At 46.9% G+C, this 20124-nt stretch overlaps 1 protein-coding gene across 13 annotated transcripts in view; it reads right to left on the minus strand.

Moving 5' to 3' along the window:
- The window catches only part of CNBD2 (cyclic nucleotide binding domain containing 2), a 78571-nt gene that overhangs the window by 40724 nt on the left and 17723 nt on the right, over positions 1-20124 (minus strand). For 8 of the 13 annotated variants that reach the window (XR_009211491.1, XM_058433026.1, XM_032141815.2 and 5 more), the window contains 6 exons: positions 18957-19094; positions 16044-16097; positions 11416-11579; positions 7902-8058; positions 7255-7406; positions 4518-4656 (listed from right to left, as the gene is read on the minus strand). Coding sequence is in view for 12 of the 13 variants with exons in the window: in XM_058433026.1 (XP_058289009.1) it covers positions 4518-4656; positions 7255-7406; positions 7902-8058; positions 11416-11579; positions 16044-16097; positions 18957-19094 (804 nt within the window). In the remaining variant the exon portion in view is untranslated. Of the gene's footprint in view, positions 1-4517; positions 4657-7254; positions 7407-7901; positions 8059-11415; positions 11580-16043; positions 16098-18650; positions 19095-20124 lie in introns of those variants that run through there. The other 5 variants (XM_058433032.1, XM_058433031.1, XM_058433033.1 and 2 more) reach the window with 5 other exon arrangements.

Raw genomic sequence — 20124 nt, forward strand, 5'->3', positions numbered from 1 at the left:
AAGAAGAAGAAGAAGAAGAAAGAAGAAGAAGAAGAAGAAGAAGAAGAAAAGAAGAGAAGGAAGAAGAAGAAGAAGAAGAAGAAAAGAAGAAGAAGAAGAAGAAGAAGAAGAAGAAGAAGAAGAAGAAGAAGAAGAAGAAGAAATGAGTTTCCAGGTGCTGCTGGTCCAGCCACCGCACTTTGAGAAGCACTGGATCGCTTCTCACAATCCAGTGAGGAATGCTGTGGAGGAATGAATGCTCCACTCAGTGGAGGAATGCTCACTGAGTAAGCATGTACTAAACTGATTCTCATCCTTACCAGACTTTACGGGGTGAGTGGTACCATTTCACAGGTGAAGCAATGGAGGCAAAACAGATGAAGAACCACCCCCCACTTTCTGCCAGTCAGAATGTAATCATTATGCTGATTAAAGAAAATATTGTAAAGGATTTCTATCCCTCACCACACATCCCCCCATCTTTCCTGGCTATATAGTATCAAAGAGCTTAGAGTTAAATTTGGAGAGATATGGCAGAGGTGATCACCTCAAAATTTTAGCACAGAGAAAGCAAGTATCAAGGAGGAGAAGGAACTGTCAATTGATATCCGGCAATAAATCTTTTGCTACTTATATTAACTAGACTTGATTCTGTTCTCTGGGACTGAGCTGAGAATAACAACACACACACCACTCCCCTGGTTGTGCTGGTAAGTTTAACAACCAACTCTCCTAAAAAACATATGCCTGCAAATAAACCTTACTGTTACAAAGAATGTGTTACACACAATTTATAAATAATAAAATATACCATACAGGAAATTCCATACAGCCAATCAGCTCTCACAGACTTCTTTTGTGGGTTTTGACTGAACTCTTGTATCCATGGCCAGTTTATAGTTGCAACTCAACTCAAGCTGGACAAATGAAGTTGCATCCCAATCCATTCTCTCCCAGTAAATTCAATGTTATTAAATCTGACTTGTGATATACTGTTCTATTTCTCACTCTCACATAAATTATATTAAACTGAAACTTTTTTTAGCTTTAGCACTATGTACATTAGAACTTCACTTGTTCAATGGTATAACTTCTATGATGAATGATATAATAGCTCTTTTTTAATTAATTTTTTTTTGAGACTCTGTCACCCAGGCTGGAATGCAGTGGCATGATCTCAGCTCACTGCAACCTCCACCTCCCAGGTTTAAGTGATTCTCCTGCCTCAGCCTCCTGAGTAGCTGGGATTATAGGTGCGCACCACCACACCTGGCTAGTTTTTGTATTTTTAGTAGTGACAGGGTTTTACCATGTTGGCCAGGCTGGTCTCAAACCCCGGCCTCAAGTGATCCACCCGCCTCGGCCTCCCAAAGTGTTGAGATTACAGGCATGAGCCACTGCACTCAGCCAGATAATAGCTTTTCTTTGTTTTGATTTATTTTATTTTTTTGAGATGGAGTCTCATTCTGTTGCCCAGGCTGGAGTACAGTGGTGAGATCTCGGCTCACTGCAACCTCCACCTCCTAGGTTCAAGCAATTCTCCTGCCTCAGCCTCCTAAGTAGCTGGGATTAGGTGTGCGCCACCATGTCCAGCTAATTTTTATATTTTTAGTAGACATGAGGTTTCACCACGTTGGCCAGGCTAGTCTCGAACTCCTGACCTCAAGTGATCCACCCACCTCAGCCTTCCAAAGTGCTACGATTACAGGTGTGAGCCACCGCGCCCAGAGAGATAATAGCTTTTAAATATTGTTAGACGATTTCATTCTCTTTGCAGTGTAGCAGCTAAAGACCCAGGCCACTTTTAAATTTAATCTGCATTACAAGCATTTTCTTTTAGCACTTTCCTAAGACAATCAGCAAAGCCCTAAACCAAGACCTGACTTAGGGTGTTTGCTGATTCCATTGTATAAATTATCCAACCATGGCTGATTGTAAGCTACCAACATGAGGTCACTGAATGTGGAGTTGGGAAGAGATACTCACAATCGCATAGTATTTCTACCATAGAGACACAATAGACGTAACCTGAAGAGAAGAACTAGTAAAAATGCAGTAACATCAGTAGGAAATGATGAGTTTTCAGTATGTATTACCCTCGTTTTCTTTCTTTCCTTCTCTCTTTTGTTTGCTCCGTCTTTCCTCCCTTCCTTCCTTCCTTTCTTCCCCCTCCCCTCCCCTCTTCTCTCTCTCTCTCTCCCTCTCTCGTCTGTCTTTCTTTCTTAGAGATAGGGTCTTGCTATGTTGCCCAGGCTGCTTTCAAACTCCTGGGCTCAAAAGATATTCCTGCATGAGTCTCCTGAGTCGTTAAGACTATGGGCGTCAGCCACCATGCCCAGCTCCTAATTTTCCATATAACTTATTTAATTGTAGGTTTATAGCATCTAATTTTTAATAATTATTATGTTTACCAAAATTCCTGAAAATTTAACAATCAGCTCTCACAGGCAGGTACAAGCCAATGCCAGCACACAACCAATCTTGCTTCCTCCTTTTGTCTAATGGTTCATATGTCAGGGCTCATCTCCCACCTCACCTCCTCCAGGAAGCCCTTCTTAAAGCCTCCAGCCTTTAGAGAGTTCCCTCTCCTGAATTCTTGTAACTTGCAGAGTTTGCACCAATCACTTGGTACTTGGCATTGACACTTTTCTTTGTCTATGTGTGGAATCTGGTGGAGGAGATCTATAAAGAGAGAAAACCAGTCTTTTTCATCTTTGTATCCCTCCAGAGCCTAGACCAATGTGTCGTGACCTTGGCAAAAACTCAACAAATGCCTGTGATGGCTTAATCTGTAAGAAACAGACAGAAAGGTCAGCCCAAATCCTGAATCCAAGTTCCTGAAAAGAGCTTTGCAGTCAGAGAGACTTGGGTTGAACCCTGCCTCTGCACTTCATCAGCTGTGTGACCTTGGATAACCACTTCACCTTACTGTGCCTCAGTTTCCTCCTCTGTAAAATGGGAATAATGACAATACCAACCTCCTCCGGGCTATAGAGACTAAAATGAGATGAAGCATGTGAAACATAGAACCTGGCATACAGTAAGCACTTGAGAAATGGGAGATTTTCTTTTCATTATCAACCAACAGAGAAGATGGCAAAGGACATAAAGCAATTTGCAAAAGATAAAATGTAAATCATAAACAAACATGATAAATCTCACTAGTAATCAGAAAAAATATCAAATCCTCAGTATGGCAGCAACTGTGACCTATTAAACTAGAAAACTTCTGAAAAAATGACATGCAAGGCTGGCAGAGCTGTGGTGGCACCAACAAAAATGTACATCCTGGACACTAGATAAGGTGGGGCTCTCCTTTTGGAATGCAATTTGTTGCAGGAGCCATAAAAATTATGATACTGAGAGTTGAGTCCAATCTCTCTCTCTGGCTGCAAGACTCCATTGCAGTGGTTCCTATACCTATGGCTATGGCCCCTTTGAATAAAGTCTGCCTTACAAAACAAAATTATGATACCAAGAAATTCCACTGTTGAAACTCTACTCTGAGATGATGGTTTATGGATGATTTCTTCCCTTTTTCCAGAAAGTTTCCTAATGTGGTCATATCACTTTTACAATTTAAAGATAATTTAAGGTTGGGTGTGGTGGCTAACATCTGTAATCTCAGCATTTTGGGAGGTGGATCGCTTGAGGCCATGAGTTTGAAACCAGCCTGGCCAGTATGACGAAACCCCATCTCTACTAAAAATACAAAAAAATTAGCCAGGCATGGTGGCACATACCTGTAGTCCTAGCTACTCAGGAGGCTGAGGCAGGAGAATTACTTGAACCCGGGAGGCAGAGGTTGCAGTGAGCCAAGATCTCATCACTGCACTCAAGTTTGTGCCACAAAGTGAGCAAGACTCTGTCTCAAAAATAAATAGGCTGGGCCTGGTGGCTCATGCCTGTAATCCCAGCACTTTGGGAGGCCGAGCAGGCAGATCACCTGAGGTCAGGAGTTCGAGACCAGCCTGGCCAACATAATGAAACCCTGTCTCTACTAAAAATACAAAAATTAGCCGGGCATGGTGGCAGGCACCTGTAATCTCAGCTATTCGGGAGGGTGAGGCAGAAGAATTGCTGAAACCCAGGAGGCAGAGGTTGCAGTGAGCCAAGATTGTGCCATTGTACTCCAGCCTAGGCTGACAACAGCGAGATTCTTGTCTCAAAATAAATAAATAAATAAATAAATAAATAAATAAATAAATAAATAATTTTAAAAGTGATCTGGCATCACTAAGATTCAACAGCCAAATGCATAATTTAAATATGCATCTATATGTAAACAAGCATGCTTAGGAGCTTGAGGTGGGAGAATCCCTTGGTCCTCTTTCTAACACGATAGCCATATATCTAACGTCTCTAGCCACGCTCTGAGAGCGGCAGGCCTCTTACAGCTGGGACATGGAAACTCTGAAAAGGAAGTGAATTGCACAGGTTGCAGAAAGGGGCTCAAACTCTGACCATCACGTCACAGGACATGATCTTAGGCATGCTCCTCAGAGGTTCACCCTCATCCCAACCCCCAGACTTTTCACCTTGCTGATAAACATGATGAAGGATGACTCTCCAAAGTCTTTTGAGATTAGCTGCCCATACGAGAACCTCTCCGTCTTCGCCATGGTTACAAGCTGCCAGAGCTTCTCATCAGACCATGATGCAAACAGATCCATCTTCCTGTGGGAAGAGCCTGTTAGAATTCATCAACTCCATCACACAAGGTGCCCAGACCTTAGCAATCTGCAGAGGGCACATACTCTTCTCCTGTGGAAGATGCCTGGGTGGAAGATTTCGCTGCTACCTGTGCGATTACCTGGCCTTGCCTGTAGCCACTCTCCTACCTGCTATCACCTTGGCTCCCTCCACCTTTTCCCAAGGCCCTCCCCTCCAGCCAAGCTCCCCTGTTTGCTGTTGCTCAGATGTCCCTGGGTGATCCAGCCTCTGTGCTTTTCTCACCTCTGCTCCTCGTTCCAAGAACCTTCTCCCCCTCCAGCCCTGCCAACCCTCCCCACCGTGGCCCATGAAGCTAGTCCCCACTCCAGCTCACAGCTGCTCTGTCCCCCAACTTAGCAGTTCTGGCCCTACCTTTGCTTTGGGCAGCTCATCCAACCCCTGTGTCCCCCTGGCCTGTTGGCTTCAAATACTCAGCTCTGGGCCTGGAGAGTGGGACATGTCTGGACTCCCCTCTTTCTGCCTGTTGCTCCCTGTGGGTGAACCCACCCCGCAGTGACTGCCCCTTCCCCTGACCTTGAACACCACCTTCACAGGCTTGCCTGCCTTCATATGCGGCTCCAAGGGCTGCCAACAATCATCTCAGATTTTCTCACCTCCAACAGGTTAAGGACTCGTAACTTAACTGACTCAGGTGGACTGAGTTCATTGAATCAGGTTAACTCAAGGTGACTCAGGCCTCGATGCGTGCACTGAGTTAAGGTCAGGGCACCAGAGGTGAACACGCTCAGTGCCATGTCAGGGACGAAGGTCTGGAGACACCAGAAGAAAAGTAGGGCCACCATAGAAGAAGTACCTACCATGCGCCAAGCACTGGGCCATACACTTCCCATGATCATCCCATTCCATCCTCACCATGACCTTGGGAGAAAGGTATCCTTATCCCCATTTTAGAGAGCAGGAGGCTAAAGCACAGAGAAATGACGTGACCTATCTAGGGTCACATCGCTGATAACCTAAGAGCTGAGATTGGAGCCAGACCTATTTTTCCAGAGTATGGAAGAAAAAAAAAACAGCTCCTCCCTTTAGGACTAAATCCCCACTTTTCCAGGGGATGAAGCTACCTCTCTCAGCCCCAGCCACAGGAATCAGATCCCTCAGCCATCACACTTCTCTGTAGCTGTGCAGCCCTACAACCTGAATTTTCAGGGCCAGTGCAGATACTTCATTGGATTTTTACTCCTTTTACATAAAGGCAAATAACTGAAGAGCAATTAAATGAGATTTCACTTGCATATCCTTATGTGGCCTTTCATGTACGCAAGTATTCAAAAACCAAAAATCTTTTGCTGTGTATGAGTTCTGCTTTTAAATATGATATCCAGTTATGGTGCTTACTTTCTGACTCACATGTGATTGTAATTATTTATATCCTGTTATTCACCTTACCCAATATTTATTAGTTGAGCACCTGCATGTGTCTGGCAGTGTGACAACATAAGGATTATAGTAGGGACAAAGACAGATCTGGTCCCTGTCACCATACTGCTTACTGCCTGAGGGGGCATATAAACTGTGAAGAAATTACTATGCAATCAAGAATTATAGTTTGGGCCAGGAGCAGTGACTTACGCCTGTAATCCCAGCACATTGGGAGGCCAAGGCAGGCAGATCACTTGAGGCCAGGAGTTCAGCACCACCCTGGCCAACATAGTGAAACCCTGTCTCTACTAAAAATACAAAAAAATTAGCTGGGAGTCATGGCACGTGACTGTAATTCCAGCTATGTGGGAGGCTGAGGCAGGAGAATTGCTTGAACCCAGGAGGCGGAGGTTGCAGTGAGGTGAGATCATGCCACTGCACTCTAGCCTGGGCAACAGAGCAAGATCCTCTCTCAAAAAAAAAAATAAAAAAGAATTATAGTTTGGGCTGAGCACGGGGGCTCATGTCTGTAATCCCAGCACTTTAGGAGGCCAAAGTGGCAGGATCACTTGAGACCAGGAGTTCAAGACCAGCCTGGGCAACATAACAAGACTCCATCTCTACAAATAATAGAACAATTAGCTGGATGTGGCAGCACACCTATAGTCCTAGCTACTAGGACCACGCTCTGTCACCCAGGCTGGAGTGCAGTGATGTGATCACAACTCACCACAGCCTCAAACTCCTGGGCCCAAGTGATCCTCCCACCTCAGCCTCCCAAGTAGCTGAAACTATAGGTATGTGCCACCACACCCAGCTAATTTTTTTTTGTTTGTTTTGTAGGGACAGGATTTCACTATGTTGCCCAGGCTGGTCTTGAACTCCTGGGCTCAGGGATCCTCCCACCTTGGCCTCCCAAAGTGCTGGTATTACAGGAGTGAGCCACTGTGCCCAGTCTCGTGTTAGCTATTCATTACTATCAATAAGGAAGGGATATTTGAGCTGAGACCCGAAGGGATAGTAGGAGTTTGCAGAGAGAAGGTGGGTACGAGGTGGGACTTCAGAGCATCCCAGACAGAGAGAACAGCAACCAGTATGTTTCCCACCAGGCCTAGGACAGACAAAGTCAGGCAGCTAATAAACACACAAGGGGAAAAAAATGTTGAATGAAGGCAGAGTTACCTAAAAAATTCAAACTGATACTGAGTATCCTTCTGAACTTCCTGGTCCAGCTTATTAGCAAAGAAGTCCTCCCGGTCAACAACCAGGAACTCCGTTTCTTCCATACAGACGATGGTGGACCTCCTCATTGAAGCATGCAGAACGTCCATTTCCTGTTGGGTGGACAGGGCAAGGGCAAGTGTGAGGCCACCTCCACTTCCTGTCCTCAGCCTTACGCACATCTTCCCTGCCTCCATCTTCCCCCTGAATTCTCTCCTCACCAGACTGTGTGTTCCCCGGCCCCCTCTATTCTCCTGCACATTCTCCCACTGGGGCCCACTCCCCTTCTTCTTAATCTGCTGCTTATGGAAAAAGAGGCAACAGGCCTGAACAGGCCAGAGGGGAGGAAGCTGGAGAGGCCTCACTGTGGAGTCATTTCATCTCTAAAGGGCTGTATCAGGAACATACTTCTTAAACATCACAGATGAAGAGGCTGATCTTGGTCCAACTCAACTAGCATTTGACAGGTAAGGGCACTGGGGCCCACACGGGACAGTGACTTGTACAGAGTACTAGGCAGGACTGAGCCTGGCTGAGAGGTTCTAGCAGAAGTCCTGTCACCTCCACCCACTCCACCCCAGGAAACCGGGTCCTTCTCCTGGGCTTACCCCAAAGCAGCTACCCTTGTGCAGCAATTTTGGGTGGGGATCTAGGAAGGCACTGCTGCCATCCTCGTCCTTGGTTATTGCAACTGTGCCCAGGTAGATGAAATAAAAGCTGTTGCCCTTCTGCCCCTTCTTGATGATCACACGCCTACGACCAAACCTGGGAAAAGACCACTGCTAGTTGATTGGGTAGTGACACGGGGGCAGGTCCAAGCTGGGAGGAGCTCTGGACTGGTTGTGCTCTTTGCTCTGGGATATAAGAGCACAGACTTGGACCAGAAGGGCCCTCAGGACAGCCCAGCCCTGCCAGTCAAGCTGGAGCCTTTCACTAACACCTATGCCGTTGCCTGCCTCGGTTGGACTGAAGCTTCCTGAGAGCAGAGTCTTTGCCAGTCTGGGTCACTGCCGCGTGTGCTTGGACACAGTGAATGTTCATTGAACATAGTGGAATAAATGAGTGAACACATGCTGAAAGCAATGAATGGGTTAGTAGAGTCGCTAAATGATTAGGAGGACTGGCTTTAGCGTTAGCCCAGGATCCAAATCCTGGTTCTGCTCTTAGCTGTGTGACACTGAGCAATGGATATCCCCTCTCTGATCCTTGGTTTCTCTTGTCTCTAAAATGCAGATGAGTATGCCTAGAATGAGACACAGATAATGGTCTTATCATAATTACCAGCAGCCCACTACCCAACTGGGCACCCTTAGGGTAGAAGCGCCCAGGCCCAGAGCAAACAAGGAGTTCTTAAACTCAGAGGGAAGTTTCTGTATTTCGTATGCATGTCCAAATCTCAATTCTTTCGATATTTATTCTTTTCCTTCATTCATTCAATAAGTTAAATATCAGTGTGTCTATTAGGCACCATGAGGTCAAGTGCGGTGGCACATGCCTGTTAATCCCAGCACTTTGGGAGGCCAAGGTGGGAGGATCGTTTGAGCCTAGGAGTTTGGGATAGGGACAGGGTCTCACTATGTTGCCTAGGCTGGTCTTGAACTCCTGGGCTCAAGGATCCTCCCACCTTGGCCGTGCAAAGTGCTGGGATTAAAGGAGTAAGCCACTGTGCCCAGTCCCATGTTGCCTATTCTTACTATCAATAAGGAAGGGATATTTGAGCTGAGACCTGAAGTTGCCACATTCAGCTAATTGTTCTATCATTTGTAGAGACGGAGTCTTGTTATGTTGCTCAGGCTGGTCTTGAACTCCTGGCTGGGCAACAAGGTGAAACCCCATCTCTACAAAAAATGCAAAGATTAGCCAAGTGTGGGGGTGCACACCTGTAGTCCCAGCTGCCTGTAAGGCTGAGGTGGGAAGATCACCTGAGCCTGGGAGTTTAGGGCTATGGTGAGCCATGATCATACCACTGCACTCTGGCCTGGGTGACTCTGTCTCAAAAAAAGAAAAAAAAATTAGGCACAATGAACAACACAGACTTTGTTTTCAAAATTATGGTCGCATACAGGATGTAAATGAGGTTTAAAAATGCTTTAAGAGATGTCAGTGCAGGCTACTTGAGGAGCACAGAGAAGGGGCCTTTATCCAAGCTTAGGAAGGTCAGACAAGGCTCTAGCATGGTGCTTCAAGTGAGTCATCCAGGTGGGCAAAGAGATGGAATAGCGTTCCAGGCACAGGGATCACCATGACCAAAGGTGCAGAGGTGGCCCAAAGCACGGCACATTCAAGGGATAACGTGTACTTCATAGGTAATGTGCACTTCACGGGAAAGGAAAATGGGAGAAGGCAAGGTCAGGGGAGTGGTGGGAGAGAAATTCGACTGGTCCCACCATAAAGGGCCTCCAAAGCTCAGCTAAGTTTGGATTGTACCCAGGAGACAATGGGTAAAAAAAAGTCTGCCCTTTAGTCTCTGCCAGGACTGAGGAGCAGCCATTGTGGAAGTACCCAGATAGCAGGGCCATTGTCCCCAGCTCTGAGCTCATGGCCTTGCCCTCAGCAGTTCCTTCTCTTCCTCCTCCCCCTCCACACTGCCACCTTCTGTTCCTTCCTGACTCACTGGCTTGACCAGCAGCAGGGGAACCAACACCCTGCTCAGGGCAGATGATACCCACTTTGTTCCATCAGTTTGTCCATGTTGCTCCCCTGCCTGCAATGGCCTTCCCTCTCTTCTCCACTATTCAGATCCTTTCAGGAACTCAGATCCTACTTCCTCCAGGAAGCCTTCCCTGACCCAGCCCCCAGCAGCATCTCCTCTTCTGACCTCTTAGAGAGTACTCACTGGCCTTGTGATTCTGTGGCAAACTCCTGAGGGAAGGGATCAGAGGACAGACAGAGGACCACACCAGGCTGGAGTCAGTACTGCCCAGGCTCCACTGTGGCTATGGGCTTCATGAGCTACAAACCAGTATCAGCCTGGAATCTTTATCAGTGTAGGAAAGAGGCAAGCCAGGTACAGTGGTACATGTCTGTAATCCCAGCATTTTGGGAGGCTGAGGTGGAAGAATAACTTGAGCTCAGGAGTTCAAGACCAGCCTGAGCAACATAGTGAGACTTTGTCTCTACAAAAAATAAAAGATAAATTTAGCCAGGAAAGGTGATGCCTACCCCTTGTCCCAGCTACAAAGGAGGCCGAGGTGGAAGGCTCACATGAGCCTCGGAGTTAGAGGCTTCAGTGAGCTGTGATTGCACCACTGCACTCCAGCCTGGTTGACAGGATGAGACCCATCTCAAAAATACTAATAATAAAAAGAAAAAAGAAAGAGGAGATGGCCCAGGTGATAATGACTAGCTGGGAGATAGCAGGAATACTCAGCTAGGAAATGAGATTTTGAAGATGAGGGAGCACAGGCACTGTTCAGTGAAGTAAAGATGACTAGGGCTAGAGCCAGAAAGACCCTCAGAGACCATCAAGCTCAACCAACATTTTTGGGAAGGGGAAAGGGGGACCCAAGGAACCCACAGCTTGCTGAAGGTCACGGCAAGCCACAATCAAGTCAGAGCTAGAACCTGAATCTCCAAAAGCAGACATCTGTCGCTTTTGCTGTCAAGCATCTGGTCATATTTTTCCATCAGTCGCACCCTGATTCTCCTTTGGGGAAACTACCCTTTCTCAACTCTCAATCAGAGCATCACTGACCTCAGTGGTAATTCAAGCAAAGCCAAGCTGTTTCAGAAAGAATTCATCCCAAGCTCTGATGTGAGTGACTGAAAAGAGCTTCAGTGCTGTTTCTTTTTGTCTGGGTGACGTAGGAGGAGCCATTTTCCCCCACAGAGCCTCAGTTTCCTCATCTGAAAAATGAGGGAATTGGACCAGATCCTCTCTGAGGTTCCTACTAGATCCTCTCCAGATTTAATGGCCCTTTAATTATCTAAGAGTCTCAATAAGTGTGCAAGATAAAGGGTGCTGCGACCACAGCAGTGGGAGCTGAAGTGAATGGACAGAAGACTTCATTCATGGCTGACAATATGCAGAGGGGTGGGCAGGACCTGCCACACCTTCTCAGCCAGGCTCTTTTGCTCAGTCCAGCCTCAGCCTGGTGGCCAAGGGCTGTGCCCCTCACTGACCGTTCAAAGCGCATGACTTTGGCCAGGAGCAGCTGCAGGGGCTCCGCGTAGTTCCGATAGCTATCCAGAACCTGCAGGATGTTACAGACGGCCTGGATCTCATCCTCTGTTCTCCAGGAAGGCTTCTTCTGCAATATTTGAATGGCCTTTGGAGGAAAGTGACCCTAAGGAGAGAGGACCAGAGTGATACAGGGGACCCAGCAATTTCGCTCATGGGCCAGCGGGCAACACCCCACAGTCCTGCTTGTATACTTTCCCGTTCGCTGTACCACAGTGGCTGACATGTGATGAGTGCTTACTGTGTGTCAGGCACTGGGATAAACATTTTACATGCCCATCTCACTGCATCCTGCCAGCCCAAGAACTGTTATTCCATTTGACAGATGAAGAAACTCAGGCAGGATTAGGAGTAGATCTGACACATATCAATGCTGACATCCCCCCGACCTGTGCTGTTCATTGACCTTCCTAGGCAATACAGGCTTCCCCGGGCTTCAGTGGTCCTGCAGAGTCTACTCAGCACATACACATAGCAGTCAGGGGAGACCTTCGCCTATGTCTCAGCCTAGAGCTCGGCATGCTACAGGAGACTAATGAGCAAAGTGAACCTTCCAGAGACTATTAGCTAAACCTTTTCTTCTCCAGTGAATCAGGCCTCATGGACCAGCACGTTCACCTACCACACCCACCTGCTGAAGAAGTGACACCGTGAGTTGTGAACACCCTCAATGGCTTCTCTCCAACCTCATCTCCTACCTCTCCCCTTTGTTCTCTACTCTGGGACTTTCTACCTGTCCCTGGCATGTGCTAAGCTCGGCTCTGTCTTGAGGTCTCTGCCTGGGCTGTTTTTTTCTGCCTGGAATATTTGTCCCCTGGGTTTTCTTGTGGACATGGCTGACTCATCATTCTGGTCTCAGCTCAGATGCTGCCACACCCTCAGTGAGTCCCCACTGGGTCATCTTAGCTAAAAGAGTTGCCCCTTCCCCAGTAGGCTCTTGCTATAGGGTAAACGTCCCCTCCAAAATTTGTGTCGAAATATAATTGCCATTCTGACATTATTAAGAAGTGGATGCTGGGCGCAGTGGCTCATGCCTATAATCCCAACACTTTGGGAGGCCAAAGCAGGGGGATCACTTGAGGCCAGGAGTTTGAGACCAGCCTAGGCAACATAGCAAGACCTTGTTTCTACAAAAAAATTTGTAAAATTGAGACCTTTAAGAGGTAATTAGGTCACAAGGACCCTGCCTTAGTGAATGGATTAATGTAATTATCATGAAAGTGGGTAACTTACTAGTTAAGTCTCGTCATAACTCCTAGTTAGCTCCTCAATGGCAGGCTGGGGACGTTACACAGCCTAGTATTCCTCATGACCACACACAGATCTAGGCCTACCTTAGGAGCTCAAAAAAATGTCTGGGATGGGGAAAAGGGAATTCACTTCAAACAGGGCCTAGGAGACTTGGCCCGTCTGTTTCTCAAACACCATTTCTCACCATTTTCCCTTCACTCACTGCAGGCCAGCCATACTCCTACTGTGTTCCTCCATCAGACAGGAAGGATCAAGAAAGAATGATTGACCATAATCCCACTACCCAAAATTAGCCATTAACATCTGGCATACTAACTTCCTCTATTTTTCTCAGGTATAAGTAAAATTTTTGGAAACAACACATATTTTCCATTAGAAATCAGAACAACACAGATGGTTAAAATCCTCTTATATGTATACACCACCCCAATCCAGATCTGCTCCCCACCATCTAAGTTTACCACTTTTATGTATGCATATATATGTACCCACAGAATATATAAGACTATTTCGTATTTTAAAATTTACTGCTGGGCATAGTGGCTCATGCCTGTAATCCCAGTGCTTTGGGAGGCCAAGGCTGGAGGATCACTTGAGCCCAGGAGTTCGAAACCAGCCTGGGCAATATGGCAAGACCCTCATCTCTACAAAAAATTTAAGAATTAGCCAGGCATTGGGCCGGGCGCGGTGGCTCACGCCTGTAATCCCAGCACTTTGGGAGGCCAAGGCAGGTGGATCACGAGGTCAGGAGATCAAGACCACCCTGGCTAATACGGTGAAACCCCATCCCTACTAAAAATACAAAAAATTAGCAGGGCATGGTGGCGGGCGCCTTTAGTTCCAGCTACTCGGGAGGCTGAGGCAAGAGAATGGCGTGAACCCGGGAGGCGGAGATTGTAGCGAGCCCAGATTGCTCCACTACACTCTAGCCTGGGAGACAGAGCGAGACTCCATCTCAAAAAAAAAAAAAAATTAGTCGGGCGTAGTGGCACACACCTGTAGTCCCAGCTACTGGGGGGCGCTAAAATGGGAGGACTGTTTGAGCCCAAGGAGGTTGAGGTTGCAATGAGCTGTGATTGCATCACTGCACTTCAGCCTGGATGACAGAGGAAGACTCTGTCTCAAAAGCTAAAAATAAAAAATTTACATAAATGTCAGACTGTAGACATCACTTGTGCAATTTGCTTTTCTTCACTCAGTGTTTTTCTAAACAATGTTTTTTAAATGTATCCATTGTTTCCACTATCTGACAGTTGCTGCAATAATTGAGTCTGTGATTCTAAGCCTCCCTAATATTAAGGGTTCTCTGTGAGAAGTTTAGCGTTATTAGAAGCCCAATATGGACTATACTGAGGCTTAGTTTTCCATCAGAATCCAAATGCTGTGCTGAGGGGCAGGTTATATAACTATATATGTGTGTGTACTATATATTATATGTCATTTTTACTTAGATATAATTCACATGCCATGTAAATCACCATTTAAAGTGTACAATTCAGTGTTTTTTAGTGTATTCACAGAGTTGTACAACAATCACCACACTGTTTTGGAAGCTTTTCATCACTCCAAAGAAACCCTATACTCATTAGCATCACTCAGAGGGCTGGGATTGTTGTTTTTTTAGGGTGGGGTGGGGTGGGGGCAGGGGGACAGGGTCTCACTCTGTCACCCAGACTGCAGTGCAGTGGCACAGTCATAGCTCACTGCGACCTCGATTTCCCAGGCTCCAGCAATCCTGCCACCTCAGCCTCCCAAAATTCTGGGATTACAGGTGTGAGCCACCATGCCCAGCTAATTATTTTTATTTTTTAATTTTTAGTAGAGACAGGGTCTCACATGTTGCTCAGACTGGTCTAAAACTCCTGAGCTCAGGTAATCTTCCTGCCTCGGCCTCCCAAAGTGCTGGGATTACAAGCGTGAGCCAGCACATCTGGCCAAAGGGCTGGTTTTTAAAATGAGTCTCCAGCTGGGCTCAGCAGCGCACACCTGTAATGCCAGCTACTCAGAAGGCTGAGATGGGAGGATAAATTGGCTCTCTACTCTTCTCTGTGTTGGAACCAGAGTCAGGCATGATTCATTTGAGGACCACCTATAGGCCTTGCCCGTAACAAAGAATTTTCCCTTTGTGCCCTCTTCCCGCCCTCTACTGAGGTGCACAGAATTGCCCTCATATCTAGAGTTCTGTGGCTCTCAGATAGGCCCCTAGTTTCTCCTGCCTGAAGGAAAGAGGCTGATTAACCTTCAGTGCTCAGTGTCACACAATAGCCAGCCTGAAGAGCTGAAGAGTCACAGAGCTTGAATGACTTAACTGAGCATGCTTCATACACAAGGGGGCACGAAAAAATAAGGCTGTGCCCAGGAGAGGCAGGCAACAGAAGCCATACCTGGGCTCCATGAAGAGAAAGGGGTGGGTCAGGAGATGGGCACAGGTGGCCCTGATACCCATTATAAAGTTCTGTTCTTTCCCCTTTCCCTGAGGAAAAAAAAAACAACATGGCTACTCCAAGCCAGGGTCAAGTCAGGTCTGCACTGGTGAGAATTTCAGATCTTCCCTATAAATAGGTAGGCTCTTTTAAATTTTAAATTGGATTTTAATATTTAAAACCCAGGATATCATGGAGAGAAGCCAAGAAGATAACAATGATGAGATTGAAATTCAGGGAACAAGTCACACAGTCCATAGCTCCCACAGATATAAAAGCATTCCCTCATCAAAATGAGAGGACTCTTTTTTAGAGAGGGGGCCTTGCTCTAATCACCCAGACTGGAATGCAGTGATATGACCACAGCTCACTGCAGTCTTGAACTCCCGGCCTCAAGTGATCCTCCCACCTCAGCCTTCCAAGTGTGAACAGGTGCGCTGCACCTGAATAAGACTCTAAGGGTATCTGACACCCAGGTGTGAGAGGTATGCCCAGCATCTCTCAGAGAATTCAGGGCAGAACCAGAATTCACACAGGTCAGCCCTTTCTCACCACCCGAATTCTTCCTCTCTCTGGGACTCTCACATCCTCTGCTTTATCTTTTCCTGCTGTTTTCCCACGGGTCCAAGCCCAGGAACTCTCTCTCATTGGTTCTGCTCAACTGTGCAGTGACAGCTGGTTCCTAGATGCTCACAGTCTTGGAGCTCCAGGGCTGGAGGAATCACTGAGATCAGCTATTTTATTGATGAGGAAACAAAGTGGCCAACTCAGGGTGACAAGCTGAGTTGGTGGCAGAGCCTAGACTGAAACCAGCTCTGCTGATGCCCAGCAGGGTTTCTTCCAAGCCAGGGTGCAGAAGGAAAATTCCACCACAGCAAGGTTCGAGCTATGCATACCTCCTCTGCAATGAAGTCCATGGTATCAAATGTGACTCGGCTTTGCATCTTTTTCTGAAAGAAAGAGGGAAGGGAGAAGAGGGAGAATCAGTAAGACTGCCCCTAGAACTTTGCATCTAGAGCCCTCCTGTGTACCTGGACCACCATGGTGGGCAGGAAGCCATGGGAAACCTCATAGCAGCCAGCCCTTTCAGGCCTGCCTCTGCTCGAAGGCCGCAACTCAGCACCAGGCTTGGGTCCAGCATTGACAATATATTATTGTGAAGGCAGAGAAATATGGGGGAGGGGAGAAGGAAAGGAGGATAAGGAGGAAACAGGAAAGGAGAGAGAAAAGGAAGGGGAAAAAGCAGCAAACAAGTATAGAGGAGAAAGAAAAGGAAGGATAAAAAGAAAGGAACGGGCCGGGCGCAGTGGCTCACGCCTGTAATCCCAGCACTTTGGGAAGCAGAGGCGGGCAGATCACGAGGTCAGGAGATCGAGACCATCCTGGCTAGCACAGTGAAACCCCGTCTCTACTAAAAATACAAAAAATTAGCTGAGCATGGTGGCGGGCGCCTGTAGTCTCGGCTACTCAGGAGGCTGAGACAGGAGAATGGCATGAACCGGGGAATCAGAGCTTGCAGTGAGCTGAGATCGCACCACTGCACTCCAGCCTGGGCAACAGAGCGAGACTCCATCTCAAAAAATAAAAAAAATAAAGGAATAAATGAAGCCAACCTTTGTTAAGTGTCTTTAGTGAGCCAAGCACAGTGTATCTTCCCTGCCTTACTCCATTTAGTCATCAGGACACAGCAGGTTTTATTAAGCCCCATGTGGGACTGAGAGGGTGAACGAACTTGCTCAAGGATCACACAGCAAGTCAGTGGTCTAGCTGAGACCCCAACTCAAGGTTTTCAGCAAACCCAATTCCGTGTCTGGAGTGTGGCCTCAAGCAACATGTCATTTGTTCCTTTGAGCCACTCAGACCCGTCTTGCCCCCACCACCTGTTTATCCTTTGCATAGCCATGTGGTGCTGCTCAGCGAGGCTACTGAAGGAAAGAGGCAGTGCTCAGAAACATCCAGATTCACACATCTACTGAAGCAGTCTAGGGCTCCCCACCTGATCCTGCACTCCAGCCACCCAGTGCTCTGCCTGACAACCCTATGACCCTTATAGGCTGCCCTTGAGAGGCTTCTGCTCTGCTCAAGCCACTCTGGCTGGCCAATGTGGTTAGGCTTCAGCCTCACATTCCCCCGACAACACGTGACTCTGCATCTTAGCTTCCAACTGCCCCATGCATCAGGCCATATCTTCTGGTAACCAAAGCCCTCTGATCTCCAGGGCCCATTGCATCACCATTGCATGCCGCCCTGAGAGTCAGGAGGTCCTTCCTGAGAGCTAATCTGAGTCTTTTGGTTACAGTTCTTCTACTCCATTCGTTTTTCATCTCAGCCCAACCACAGGGCTGCAGCCTTGTTTGGTTTGGCCAGCACAGGGTCTTAAAATATAATCTTTGTATCTGAATGTCTTTAGATGAGGTGTATCTTTCCTCTCCAGCTAGCCTGCTGTATCTTAAACTTAGCTACATACACACTAGTTGTATCACCTGCTGGCCCCTCAGAAACCAGTTTACGGCTGCCTTTCCTTCCCCCATCACCAGCCCCGTATCCCCCTTTCTTTGGCCACTATCTGTCAGAAGCCCTTTAGGGAAATTTCTTGGAGTGAATCACTAGATGTAGAGGGGTGGTGACTGGCTCTAGTCATTCCTGAAACAACAGAAAAATGGGCAGGATTTGTCTAGGTGATTGCTGGGGCAACTTTGAAGCCCTGAGCAACACACCCAGTAGCAATGAAGATACCTCTGGGGAACTAGAACAAGTTAGCAGAAGGGTGACCAACTTTTCTGAGCTAAAGAAGGGCACATGATCTACCACTGGGATAAAATATTTTAAATTGGGACCTTCTAGGAAATCTAGAAACACGGTCACCAGGCCAGGCACGGTGGCTCACGCCTGTAATCCCAGCACTTTGGGAGGCCGAGGCAGGTGGATCACAAGGTAAAGAGATCGAGACCATCCTGGCTAACAAGGTGAAACCCCGTCTCTACTAAAAATACAAAAAATTAGCTGGGTGTGGTGATGGGTGCCTGTAGTCCCAGCTACCAGGGAGGCTGAGGCAGGAGAATGGTGTGAACCCGGGAGGTGGAGCTTGCAGTGAGCCAAGATGTACCACTGCACTCCAGCCTGGGCAACAGAGTAAGACTCCGTCTCAAAAAAAGAAAAGAAACACAGTCACCACAGTGAACAAGGCCCTGAAAATGCCCCCTGCACCGAAGTAGGGGTGTAGGAAAGAAAGTAGAGACGCGAATAGAGCAAGCGTGTGGGCATTTAGAAAACCCTGGTTATTGTGACTCCTGGATTGCTTCTGGCTCTTTTGATCACCATTGAAATGGAGACCACTTCTCTACTCCCAAGGTTTCTTTCCACATGGAGGGAGGTGTATTAGTAGAACACTACTGGCTTCTCTCCTTTTACATTGAAGAGTGACTTAAACTCTTCGATGAATTTGGAAAAAGAAAAACTAGGCATGATTGTCTCCTTCCCTCTGAGCCCATATTTTGCTCCACCTTTCCCTGCCATGAGTTTCGGCAGCAGGCCTGCTGTTGCAGTGGAGACTGCCTTGGTCCAGCGTTGCCTGTGGCTAGACATGTAAGGCTGTCTAAATCTGGGGTTCAGTATTAGATAAACCTCTTGGTTGATGATATAAGTCACCCTCTCCAACAGAAGTCTGGCCATCAATAAAAGTGACCATTGGGTCTCTCATCTGCTTCTCCTTTTGTCTTCTTTCTCAGTTGTAGCCTGGGCCAGGAAGTGGGATGCAATTTATTGGGCCTCTTTAAGCCCTCATAATCCTGCTGAGCCCAGCTTCTTACATCCCAGAAGGAGAAGATAGGGTGCTTCCAGTGAGCAGTCTCAATGATTTGATATTCCCGGAATCCCCTGAGACCTTGGCGGAACATTTTACACACTCGGATCATTATGATGATATCCATGGCGAGCTGGTACAGTCCCTATGGAAACAAAGCAAACAAGGTCAATAGAAACCATCTGTTCTCAACAGTCAACAGCAGGCTGGATGGTGCTGAACAAGGTGAAATTTACCAGGATTAAATGCAGTATTGTGCTGGAGTGATGGTTACATTTTCAGGAAGTTTGCAAGCCTGCTGAAATTAAGTTGGTAACTTAAAACTGGCCACGGTAGGAGTACTTATGCCACAGAAATTGGCAGCTACTAGTCAGGGCATCTCCTCTCCCCAGAAGCTAGTTGTTATGCACCAGCAAACCAGCTAAATGTCAAATCCTTCAATTCCATCCACAAAGTAAGTGGCACGACTAATTGCAGGCAGTATAGGTATGATGTACAGAGCCTGGATTTTAGAATCAGATAGATCTGAGGAAATAATGGTAAGAGGAATGCAACACTGCTGGCTGTCAAGATGAAGGAAAGGCCCACAAGCCAAGGAATGTGGGTGGCCTTTAGAAGCAGAAAAGGCCGTGAGCCTTGAGAAAGGAATGCTCACACCTTGATTTTAGAACAAGAACATCCATGTCAGACTTCTCGCCTATAGTACTGTAATACAATAAATTTGCTTTGTTTTAAGCCATCAAATTGTGGTAATTTGTTATGGCAGCCATAGAAAACTTATATAACACCTAATCCAAGATGGGCCACCCTACCTTTTCCCCAGGAATTTGGAATTGGACTGAGAACATGTGAATACAGAGGATAGGGAAAAATCCAGGATGTAGAAAATCTATAAATCAATGAACCTAGTTTCTTCAAAAAGTCAATTTCATGATGAAAAAAACAAGGCATGGGGGCTGCTCTAGACTAATAAAGATTCAAGAGACATACCAACGATATGCTTCTTGATTGGATCCTGATTCATGATAACAAGCTATAAAAGGCACTCTAGGTCAGGTGTGGTGGCTCACGCCTGTAATCCCAGCCCTTTGGGAGGCCAAGGCGGGTGAATCACCTGAGGTCAGGAGTTTGAGACCAGCCTGACCAACATAGTGAAACCCCTTCTCTCCTAAAAA

Source organism: Hylobates moloch, unplaced genomic scaffold (genome assembly GCF_009828535.3).
Source record: "Hylobates moloch isolate HMO894 unplaced genomic scaffold, HMol_V3 SCAFFOLD_21, whole genome shotgun sequence".
NCBI classification, from domain to species: Eukaryota; Metazoa; Chordata; class Mammalia; order Primates; family Hylobatidae; genus Hylobates; species Hylobates moloch.